This window comes from Trichoderma ghanense (assembly GCF_004382785.1).
Source record: "Trichoderma ghanense strain CCMA-1212 chromosome Unknown scaffold_6, whole genome shotgun sequence".
In the NCBI taxonomy this organism is placed as follows: domain Eukaryota; kingdom Fungi; phylum Ascomycota; class Sordariomycetes; order Hypocreales; family Hypocreaceae; genus Trichoderma; species Trichoderma ghanense.
Genome location: NW_027395669.1, coordinates 251,270 through 262,004, shown reverse-complemented (window position 1 = coordinate 262,004; position 10,735 = coordinate 251,270). Strand labels below are relative to the sequence as shown.

The window sequence follows — 10,735 nt, the reverse complement described above, 5'->3', positions numbered from 1 at the left end:
CTGATCCCCTCGAGGAGCCAATCTCGGGTCGATCTGCCCGCGGCGGATGGAAACATCTCTGGAGCTAGCGCACCTCTTGCGTCGTATTCCTGATTCGGCAAACGACGATGGTTGAGAATAACGTGGGGAACCATGGGAAGCCATACTGTGTTTATTCCTTTCAGTATTGCATATCGAGAATACGATCTCGTCGAATGTCAGATTAGGAAACTCGAAAAGCTTCGTACGACAAGATCGAGATACGATGGTTGAAGAGAGAAAATGGACAAGTTGAAGCATCTATATAAGTCGAGCGTCGCTGACTATGGACACTGGAAGCCTCTTGCGCAGCATCAAACACACCAAGCAGCCAAACCAAACCACCACAACGCCCCATTTACTTTGAACGCGGTTGTTGATATCCGCCAGCATGTCCAAAAAGGTCAACAACCTCCCCGGCGCTGCTCCCCCGCCCAAGAGCTTGCTGGGTTACCATCGCCAGCTCGCCCCCGCGGCCGCCGTCAAAGTTAGCCCTCTCTGCCTCGGAGGCATGGGATTTGGCACGGCTTGGGAGGACATCATGGGCAGCTGCGACAAGGAGAAGTCGTTTGAGCTGATGGATTACTTTTACAGCCAGGGGGGCAACTTTATCGACACGTGAGTTGCTACCCTCTGAGACTGTTAATGTTATTATATGGCTGATGTGGGAGAGTATCAGTGCAAACAACTACCAGAACGGAGAGTCCGAGGCAATCATTGGCGAGTGGATGAAGGCCCGCGACAACAGGGAGGAAATCGTCCTCGCCACCAAGTACACGTCTGCTTGGCGATTGGCTGAGCAAGACAAACGAATTCAGTCCAACTTTGGCGGGAACAACAAAAAGTCCCTGACAGTCGCCATCGAGGCCAGCCTCAAGAACCTGCAGACATCCTACATTGATCTGGTAGGACTGCCTCTGCTCTATCACATCGTCCTCATGGAAGCTCACAGGAACCTTTCAGTACTACGTTCACACCTGGGACTTCACCACAAGTATCCCAGAGCTCATGCACTCGCTACACAACCTCGTCGTCGCCGGCAAGGTCCTCTACCTCGGCATCTCCAGCACTCCAGCATGGGTCGTCGCCAAGGCCAACGAATACGCCCGCCAGAAGGGCCTCACCCCGTTCTCCGTCTACCAGGGCCAATGGAACGCCGCCGAGCGAGAGATTGAGCGCGACGTCATCCCCATGTGCATTGACGAAGGCATGGCCCAGGCTCCCTTTGGCGTCCTGGGGATGGGCTACTTCCGTACTTCTGCCCAGCGAGCGGCCGAGAACGATGACGAGGAGAGGGAGGGACGAAAGGTGCCCTTTGTCGACAAGCCGCAGAAGACGGTCATGGCGGATACGCTGGAGAAGATTGCCGTGGCGCGCGGCACGCCCATCACCAGCATTGCTTTGGCTTGGGTCCGGACGAAGGCGCCTTATTGCTTTCCTATCCTGGGCGGTCGGAAGATTGAGCAACTGAAGGCGAATATCGAGGCTTTGGCGATTGATCTTAGCGAGGAGGAGAGGGAGACTATTGAGAGTGCAGTGCCGTTCCACTTTGGATATCCGCAGGAGTTTTTGGGTGGCGCGAAGGGTGCGTTATATGGGCAAGATGCTTGGACGACCAAGAGATTGGGTCACTTTGACTGGGTGACGCCGCCACAGGTATGTTGATGCTGATGCAGAAGTAAAGGGTGTGAGAATGCTAACAGCTTGTAGGCACCGAAGCCTCACCCTCTTTGAGTCGTGGGAAGCACTATGAGGAGTCATCGCCTTGATGGTCGGCTCTGGCTTGTTGTAACTACTGCATATAGAGCGAGAATCTCTGAACCATCTATTTTTATATTTCATTTCAATCGAATCCGTTCACCAGCAGCTCCGGCTCTTGATCTCCTCGAGTCCGCCTCGCCTATCCTGCCGTCACCTCATATCAACGGATTCTGGTATGTAATTATCCGAATAGCACTAGAAGCTCTCGTACTGTGTTAGTTTGTCTGAGCCAAAGCCACGAGGCGAGCCCTCTTACATGTCATGCGAGTAGCGAGCGAAAGCCGACGCCTCATTTATTAACAGGTAGAGACGAGCTCACGACTCCTTTTCTTCGACAACTCACTGACTCATGGACTATTGCTTGTTTTGGCCTTACTTATTGATTCATTGATTGCGATGCCTCTGGACGGAAACTTTGGCGTGTTTGCCCTCTCGTCGAAGCCGGGCGAGAACCAGGCCGCTCCAGCGCCGCAAGTGGACGATCTAGGGCGAGAGCCACGGCAGCGGAAGCGGCATGTCAAGTCTCGCGCTGGATGCCTCGCGTGTAAGTCATCCAGAGTCAAGGTATGGCCACATTCTCAGTAAGCAGTGATCGAATCGTGACACCTGCTTACAACTTCACCAGTGCGACGAAGTCCGCCCTGCCTGCTCGAGGTGCTCTTCCAGAAACCTGCCCTGCCATTATGAGTTTGGCATCATGGCAATGCTACCAAAACTGTCCCGGCAACAAATATACAACAAGAGAATCGGGCCGGGCTCCATTCCCAAGTCACTCGACCAGGGCCTCGACATGTCCAGTCTGCAGCTCATGTATCACTTTGATCATTGCACAGCGCCAACCCTCACTTTTGGCAGCTCAGTATGGAGAGACGGCGTGCTTCCTTTGGCTCTCAATGTTCGTCAACGCTTGCTTCCTTTGATACAACAATACTGACGCATTGTCAGAACGAAGTTGTAATGCACGCCGTGTTAATGATTGCAGCGTCTCACCAACGAAGTCTCTGGCCCGACAACCCAGCACACAACAAATCCATGGCCTACCATCTCGACCTCACCCTCTCCGGCTTCAGAGACCTCTTATCGCAAGGCACGGACGACTTCAACCACGACGTGATCATCGCCTGCGCCCTCCTCCTAGTGCACTATGCCTGGTCCATGCCCTTCTTCGCATACGAAGACGACAAGATCGACGTGAAGAGCGAGCCCGACAGACTGCTCAAATTCGCAGCCGGCCTTAAAACAGTCATGAAGGCCATGAAGGAGGACAAGAGATACACAAGCGGCATCTTCAAAGCGCCCATGTCCTACGACAGCATCGACGAGTTCCGGCGCTTCGAAGCAACGCTAGGCGAGACATTCGCCTTTGACGACTTCTTCTTCAGCGCCCGAACGATTCCTCTGAGCGCCGTCGACGGATGCTGCTTCGACTCTGGAGACTTCAACGCCTGTGACCGACTTACACCGCTTCTGCGAACCATGGACGCCGTGTCAAAGGGCCGGGTCATCAAGCCTCTGTTACCGCAGATAGAGGTCTACACTCTCTTTTGGCCTGCGAAAGCGTCCAAGGAGTTTGAAGAGCAAGTGGCGCAGAACCAGACGCAGGCTTTGGTCATCATGCTCTGCTTCTACGCGACTGCTTGGCGGCTGCTATCAAAGGAGGCTTGGTGGGCCACGGCGCGCACAAAGGCCATGTGCGAGTCCATCTTTGAGTACCTGGACAGGCATAGGGATGAGGTTTGGACGGCGGATATTGACAATATTCGTCGCTATTTCAGGTTTGCGCCGAACGGTGCTGGTGGATGGGAAATTGATAGCCCAAATTTCGAGTCCTCCGAGTAGAGGGCGTGTACATACAAGGTTGCCATCAACTCATGCATCATTTCGATCACAATATTCTTCAACTCTTCGTTTCTGACCGGTAAAAGAGGAATCCTGTATTCATGAAGATCGTAAGGGACCCAAAAAAGGGGCAAAAAAATGAAGCGACCACGCCAGGAGTCGAACCTGGAATCTCTAGAGAAGGTAATTGGGAACCGAAATCTAGCGCCTTAGCCATTAGGCCACGCGGCCGATTTTCGACATGTTGGAGCCAGGCCAATCAGTGTCCATAAGGGAAGTCACCATGCGGCAACAGCAGTATCCAGGAGTCTAGAGACACAGCATCATAGATTGAGCTGATGTTCGACTAGAGCTGTTGACTGAGTAGAATTGGCTTCGATTTGCGCTCATTATGAGGTATACCGAGCATTGGCTGTTTCATCCCGGACCACTGATGAAGAGGCCCGGAGCTAACGCCGAACCCCATGCCGATGCCGATTTCCTGATCCGGTAATTGGTCTCTGAGCTGCTCTTACACATACATTCTCTGTGGACAAGGTATGACTGGAATCGGTTCATGATATGAGAACCAGCTCGTTATCCTTCTATTCTATATTCAAGTTGAGATACGCATGTATCGTATAATTCCATATACCCATCAGCCCCCAAGCGTCCAGAATTACAGGCGTAAAGTACATTCAACCAATTGCAACAATCTCTACAACATGAAGGTAAAGACAGAAACGAACATTCAAAACGTCGAACCAATAAAGCAAAGCAAACCATGAGAAGAATGAATGAAAACAAACAACCTCCATCTATCTTGCTCCATCCCTCCACACACCTCCACACCTACATCTCATCCCCAACAACCACTCAGTGATCCTCCACATTCTCATCTCGTCCCGGATACATGATATCCTGAATCACCACAGCCCGGACATGATTCACAAAGACAAAGATGAAAATAATAAAAATGCACGAGCTCATCCCAATCGTCACCCACTGCAGCCCAGGACTGAGCAACTCCTTGGCAATCGAAATCGTCGCCAGCGTGAAGCCCGTGTTGGGAAACACCATGGCCCACCATCCAAGATGGAAATACTTTGGCGGCGACGAAACAACCGCCACGACAGCGATGCCGAACCACCAGAAGCTCAGAGCCCAAAGGAACACCGCCACGAGAATGGCCACCACCTGGATGACGCTCTTGTCGATGCCCAGCTCGCTGATGCCCTCCGGCACGCCGTTTGCCATGCCGACCAGCGCCAGGGCGGTAAACGCCGGCGGGCCGACGCACATGAAGAGGCCCGGTCGGTGCTCCCGGTTGGGCAGGCCGAACTGGAGCAGGCGGCCGATCATGTGGGCGTACATCAGGATGGCCACGGACATGCCGAGGCCCTGGCAGGTGAGGCCGGCGACGAGGATGGGCATGGCATCGAACTCGGGCTGCGTGCCTGCTATGACGGAGGCAATGGTTCCTGAAAGCATGATGGGGAAGATGGGCAGGATCAGGGTAGGCATGAAGGTCTTTAAGCTGAGGTTATGGGCTGCAAACACGTAGCTGTATTGGCCTATGGCTAGGACAGCCGTCAGGGCGACGTACACCCAGAATGCAGCTTTGACGGCCGGCTCCAGTATAGGATGGTTGTCCGGTATGACATAACGCTGCGTGCTGGTGATGATGGTTGCCAGAGATAGGAAGAATGTAGGGACGAAGAAGCCTTCTCGGGGATGGGTGATGGACCGGACAAGCTCTCCCGAGTGTAGGCAGAAGCGAGCAGTCATGGTCATTGTGACCAGTGTGAAAATGATAAGGTTGATAATGTATACGGTCAAGCCAATCACCCGTTCGCCGGCGAACTGGTATGGCTGTGCGTATATGAGCAGGGAGAGACCTCCCGTGCTCATGGGCAAAGTGTACCACGCCCATGTAAAGTGCTGAAGTCTCGGTCGGATAGACAACTTCGGCCGGTTCGGGTCGTAGATGTCAATGGCATGGGAAAGCGATGCTTTCATATCTTTTCCGTTGCAGGCGGACCGCTCGTCATCCGGGACGGGAGTGTTTGTGCGAGTGACATCGCCGGAGAAGGACCGCGAGTGACTGTTGTGGCTGGATTCGAGAATTCCCCTTTCGACATCGTCATGGTCCGTAGGACCAAATGGCCTCATCATCTTTTCGGTGTTGTAGTCGTTTCTATCAGGGGTATGTAGGCAAACTGTCTCTCTGGACGGGTATGTGCTGTGAGAGCCCAGCAAGGACCGGCAAGTATAACTCAAGCGAAAAGTCTCAGAGTAATTCAGAAAAAGGACACACTAAAGGAATGTCTAGAAGAGAAATCGAAAGGCTTTTTTTATGTCATGACTTCCATCGAACACGCCCTCGGCCATCGTTCGAGGAGGACCACCTTTCATATCTAAGTATTACTCCCGCCGCCCACAATCTCCCTCCCCCCCCCGGCTCAGTTTGCTCTTGGACCACCTTGACGAAATTCCAAGACCCCTTGCCCCCCGGCAGCTCCCTGACATCCGGTGGCCCCTTCGAAGAAAGTAGAAAAAAAAAAGCAAAGACGGGCAGATGGAGAATGGGGGGCTATGGGCTGCGCACAGAGGCCTGACGCAGCAAGAGTTGCGAACAAAGCCAAGACGTCGCAGTCCCAGGCTCATCCCTCTCCATGACCCAGAAACAGATGTCTCATTTCGATGAGTTTGCTGGGCTCCAGCAGAAAAAAAAAGCCACGTCGGTTATTCCGCTCGAAGGGCGTCTCTGCAGTGTATCAAGCTACAGTACAATGCTTCGTTACACTCCGAAGAACCGCACTCCCCTTACACCCCTGTACAAGCCGGCACTTTGCGCCGCCCTTAAAAGCCGATCCCACTAATCGGCAGTGCAGCAGGAGATGCTATCAATTCTAAATATTTTTAGCGAGGCACGTTCTGGCAGGGGGGAACGAGATACAGTCAGGGGTTTGTATGATCTGCAAGGCAGATAAGTGGTGAACCGTTATCTCATAACTGGGCACTCCGTCGATGGGCAACTTTGGGCAGCAAGAGCTGGATGCATACGAAAGCATTTGCAAGCCCCCTTTGCCACCCTGTCTTGGCCCTGGCAGGGATTTCCAACGTTCGGTACGGAGGATAGAGTCAAAGCAGATAAATGGTCGCCTTCGGTATTCCATCAGGCTTCGATAGCGTGTTCCTGCCCGCCAAATGCTTCTGCTTGAGGCTCTTTGATTCACAGCTGTAAGCCTAGGCTAATTCTACGGACGAATCAGGTCCCATAATGCCAGCATATGCACCAAGCTCTTCACATGTCACCCACGGACCTCAACGACTCGCCATCCACGAGCAAAAAAGAAAGCCCTTGAAACGCAAAGCCGTCGATCGCGACTCGTCTCCATTTTCTTATTTTGATGCTTCTCCGTATCTCCATTATCTTATTTTTATGCTTCTGATGGAGATGGAAACAGTTTCTTACATGTGGAAAGAAAGCATCCACCGAATAGACATGGCAGCTGCATGATTACGACGCATTTTAGGTTAATTATGCCTCAGAAGAAGCTCCGGAAGCGTGGCAGCGTTGAGGACTGACCAGGGTCGTATGAGAGCCCTGGTCTAGGTAGGAACCACATGCAATCATTGGATATTTGACCCCGGTCATTGCTACAAGCACATATTCAGCGGCAACCTGCAGCTTTTGCGCCCTTCCGTCGAACCAGACAATATACAAACGGCAATTGCAAACAGGACGGCTTTGTCTTTACGGCCTCATGGGGGGGGCTTGTCACTCGAGAAACTGGATTGTCGTTTCGAGTCACTGGCCTGCATACAACGATGTATCTGCATGCCCGTTGTGACGGGAGTCACGATAATAACCCGGACCTTCCGTTAGGCTGCATGGCGGACTAGGACCCCGGTACTCGAAGCTCGGAGCTTTTAATGAATCTCCGAGACGCGAGAAGCAAATCGAAAAAAAAAAATGAGAGAGAACAAGCAATCAAGAGCATAACAACTCATGACTGGTGTTGCAGCTGCCAAGATGCATCAGACCTGCGCCGAGATGTGAAAGGGCATGGATTCATACAGCCAACTGAGACAATGTGGCTCTTGGCGGCGAAGAGCCACGAAGGCAGAGCTGCAAATCGCAACTCGCTGTCAAGGATCTTGAGTCAAGTAGCATTTTCTTTTCTCTTCTTTACTTCGTGCTCTTCCTTCTTCTTGGCAAGCTTTACTCTCCATCATCGCCAAGAGTGTAACAGTTCAGGAAGAGATGCACTGCCTCCCTGCATCGCCAACTCCATCTCAACGAAACACCTCCAAACATCATCATGAGAACCAGCAACCGATGCTACAGTTCCGGTTCGTAACCCCCCCCCCCCCCACCCTCGATATTTTTAGTCAACCGGTTGTCGCACAAGATCGATCGACCACCCTCTACGGCACATAACCGGCACTTGCTCGAAACGCAATCCGTCTTATACATCTCCCATAAACCCCCCAACGATCCCACCAGTTTCGCCCAAAAATAGAACGATAACAAAGAAGGTTACAAGAAGATGAAATAATATAGATCTGATACGGAGCCCACTCCTGGCAACCATAATTTCGATGTTCCCGATCTGCATGAGCAATCTTCAGTCTAGTGCAGTTCGTACTTGGCATAAGAGAGATTGTGTGCCTGACTAGGGACTTTTATGTCTTTTTATTTTCCTTATCTCTTGGCACCAATGCTCAGCCTCTTTCGAATTACACATGCCGTTGCAATACATGCTTTGGTTGATGCTTGGTTTTACAGCCGCTGAGGAGGCCTGTCTGAATATGTGACAGTTGAAATCTTGGCTTTATTTTGCCCTGGTTGGTGGTGGAGTGGAAGGATTCTTGATACCCAACGTGGGAAAATAAGACGTTGCGAGAGTTTGATTTGAGTTTCGATCCGAGTCATCTCGCGATCTGCAAGAGTCTCCCCTGCTGGACTCTATTCCGGTGAGTTGCGTATCCAATCCCTCTATCGTACATCACCATCTCTATCGTACATCACCATCTCTATCGAACATCACCATCTCTATCGTACATCACCATCTCCATCGAACATCACCATCTCAACATACACATACAACACAAACTCTTCATCAAACAAACATCATATACTCATAATCTCAGTGACACTCATAATCACAACAACATCACACCTTTAGGTACTCCTCTCATACCTACTCCTCCCCCTCAACCTCTCCCCAAACGCCCCAAAAAACCAGGGAATCGGCGCCATAACCAACGTCACAAACCCAAGCACGCTCGTCGCCCATCCCGCCCCCAGCGCCTCATACATCCGCAGCGCGAACAGCGGAAACGCCGCAGAAAGCAGATACCGACTAAACATCATCGCCCCCGACGCCGACGCCCCGTACAGCGGGCCGTACGCGTCCAGCATGAAGAGGTTCGCCCCCGCGTACACCAGCAGCGAGGACAGCATGACGAGGCCCTGGAAGACGAGCGGCACCATCCAGTGCACCCGGAAATGCACCGTCCAGCCCACCACGAACAGACATATCGGCAGCATGACGCTGCCTATCAGAGCAGGCATGAGGCGGTTCTCCGAAGGCAGAGGCTCGTCCTCGTCGTCGTGATTCATCTGCCACTCCGCCAACCTCTTCTGGTAATACCGCAGATCAATCACGATCAGGGGCGCCGCCGCCGCTGCCGTGCCGCACATCAGCCCCAAGTACGACAGCGGCTCGCTCTCCACCGACCATCCGTAGTAATGCCTGAAGATCCAAGGCACAGACACAACAAATGTATACAAAAGCCCAAACAAGAACCCGTTGTACACGCTCACGAGGGTGACAATCGGCTCAGTAAACAGCATGTGCAGCGGCCGCTGGATCAGCGTCGTGAAGAAGTACCGAAACGCTCGCCCCGGGGAAGTTCGCTGTGATGCAGAGTCTCGTAGGCCCAGGCGCGTGGCCCGTCGTTTGAGAATGACCTTTTTGTACGTCTCGCGCGTGAAGCACACGGGTATGTAGAAGGCAACCGTGATGAAGATGGAGATCCACTGCGTCCACTGCCACGGCTTGACAAGCAGGACAAATCCGCCTATTAGTGGTCCCAAGGCAGCTCCAAACGACGGCACGGCGTAGTATCCTCCCAGACTCACGCCCCTATATCGCGGCGGCGTGAAGTCGAGCAGCGTCGCAGGCGCATTGTTGATCAGCGGCGAAGCAAAGACGCCCGCGAAGAACCGACAAACAATCAGCCCGGCTACCGAGCGGCTGAACCCCGATCCTAGCATGAACAGCACAAATACGGGCGTCGAGATCATGAAGACGGATTTGCGGCCGTACGTCTCCGAAAGAGGCGCGCCAACCATGGGCCCAAAGGCAAGACCGAGGTTGTACAGCGAAAGGGGAAGCACGGCGACGATGCGGCTGCAGTGGAAGGACGAGGCGACGGCGTCCTGGGCGGGAGCGTACATGGATCCAGCGACGGTTCCGATCATGGCGAGCATGGTGATGGCGATGGTGCTGAAGATGCGGAGCGAGGCGGAGAAGTTGCGGGGGTTGTCGGGGTCGTCGGGGCCAGTCCAGTCGTAGGCCGCGTTGATGGTGGCTGGGAGGCCGACGTTGGGTTCTTCGTAGAGGCCATGCTCTCCATCTTGAGCTTGCTTTTCATTGGAGTAGTGCCGTTGCGTTGAGATTTGGGTTGAGTCGAGGGGAACTCGCGATATCGTCTCGTCTCGTGGATCCATATTGTCCTCCGTTTAGGCCTGAGCAACGCTGTCCCGCGCACACTCGACAATGTTTCATCGGAACTGTAACAGATGCTTCTGCTCATAAGTCGTATAGCATATGAGTGTCAAACTCTTCTCTGGACCTTGTCCAACGCTTTCTTCCCACCCTAGGCTCACCCCATAAAGCCCAGTCTAGGCAGATCAGAGGTTCTCGCCGAGTAGATAAAGCAACACTGCCTTTCGGAGGAGCATAAGCGCTTATAAAAACAGGACCGGTGAGATCTGCGCCCTCTCAGTGTCCAACAACCAACACTAAACAGGGTTCTTTACCTTGCCCGATAATTCATCGGGATCATGTACCGAAATCCCGACGCAAACTCGTCGCGTCTCCGCATGCGGCGTCCCAGAAGA

The 10,735-nt window shown here is 52.9% G+C and overlaps 4 protein-coding genes across 4 annotated transcripts; 2 read left to right on the top strand and 2 right to left on the bottom strand.

The window, feature by feature from the left end:
• Positions 1 to 409: 409 nt before the first annotated feature.
• On the top strand, positions 410 to 1,752 carry CCMA1212_005688 (Norsolorinic acid reductase A; the record flags this gene model as incomplete). Its single annotated transcript, XM_073702937.1, has 4 exons — positions 410 to 636; positions 698 to 923; positions 982 to 1,674; positions 1,729 to 1,752. The coding sequence occupies 4 exons, from the start codon at positions 410 to 412 to the stop codon at positions 1,750 to 1,752; spliced, it is 1,170 nt and encodes a 389-aa protein (XP_073558617.1).
• A 423-nt stretch (positions 1,753 to 2,175) lies between these two features.
• On the top strand, positions 2,176 to 3,618 carry CCMA1212_005687 (uncharacterized protein; the record flags this gene model as incomplete). The annotated part of the gene is made up of 3 exons (XM_073702936.1): positions 2,176 to 2,343; positions 2,405 to 2,674; positions 2,725 to 3,618. 3 exons carry the CDS (start codon positions 2,176 to 2,178, stop codon positions 3,616 to 3,618), a joined length of 1,332 nt encoding a protein of 443 aa, XP_073558611.1.
• An 855-nt stretch (positions 3,619 to 4,473) lies between these two features.
• Positions 4,474 to 5,772, bottom strand: CCMA1212_005685 (Malic acid transport protein; the record flags this gene model as incomplete). The annotated part of the gene is made up of 1 exon (XM_073702935.1): positions 4,474 to 5,772. The coding sequence occupies one exon, from the start codon at positions 5,770 to 5,772 to the stop codon at positions 4,474 to 4,476; it is 1,299 nt and encodes a 432-aa protein (XP_073558609.1).
• A 3,016-nt stretch (positions 5,773 to 8,788) lies between these two features.
• CCMA1212_005684 (Polyamine transporter 4) lies at positions 8,789 to 10,342 on the bottom strand (the record flags this gene model as incomplete). The annotated part of the gene is made up of 1 exon (XM_073702934.1): positions 8,789 to 10,342. One exon carries the CDS (start codon positions 10,340 to 10,342, stop codon positions 8,789 to 8,791), a length of 1,554 nt encoding a protein of 517 aa, XP_073558610.1.
• Positions 10,343 to 10,735: the final 393 nt, after the last annotated feature.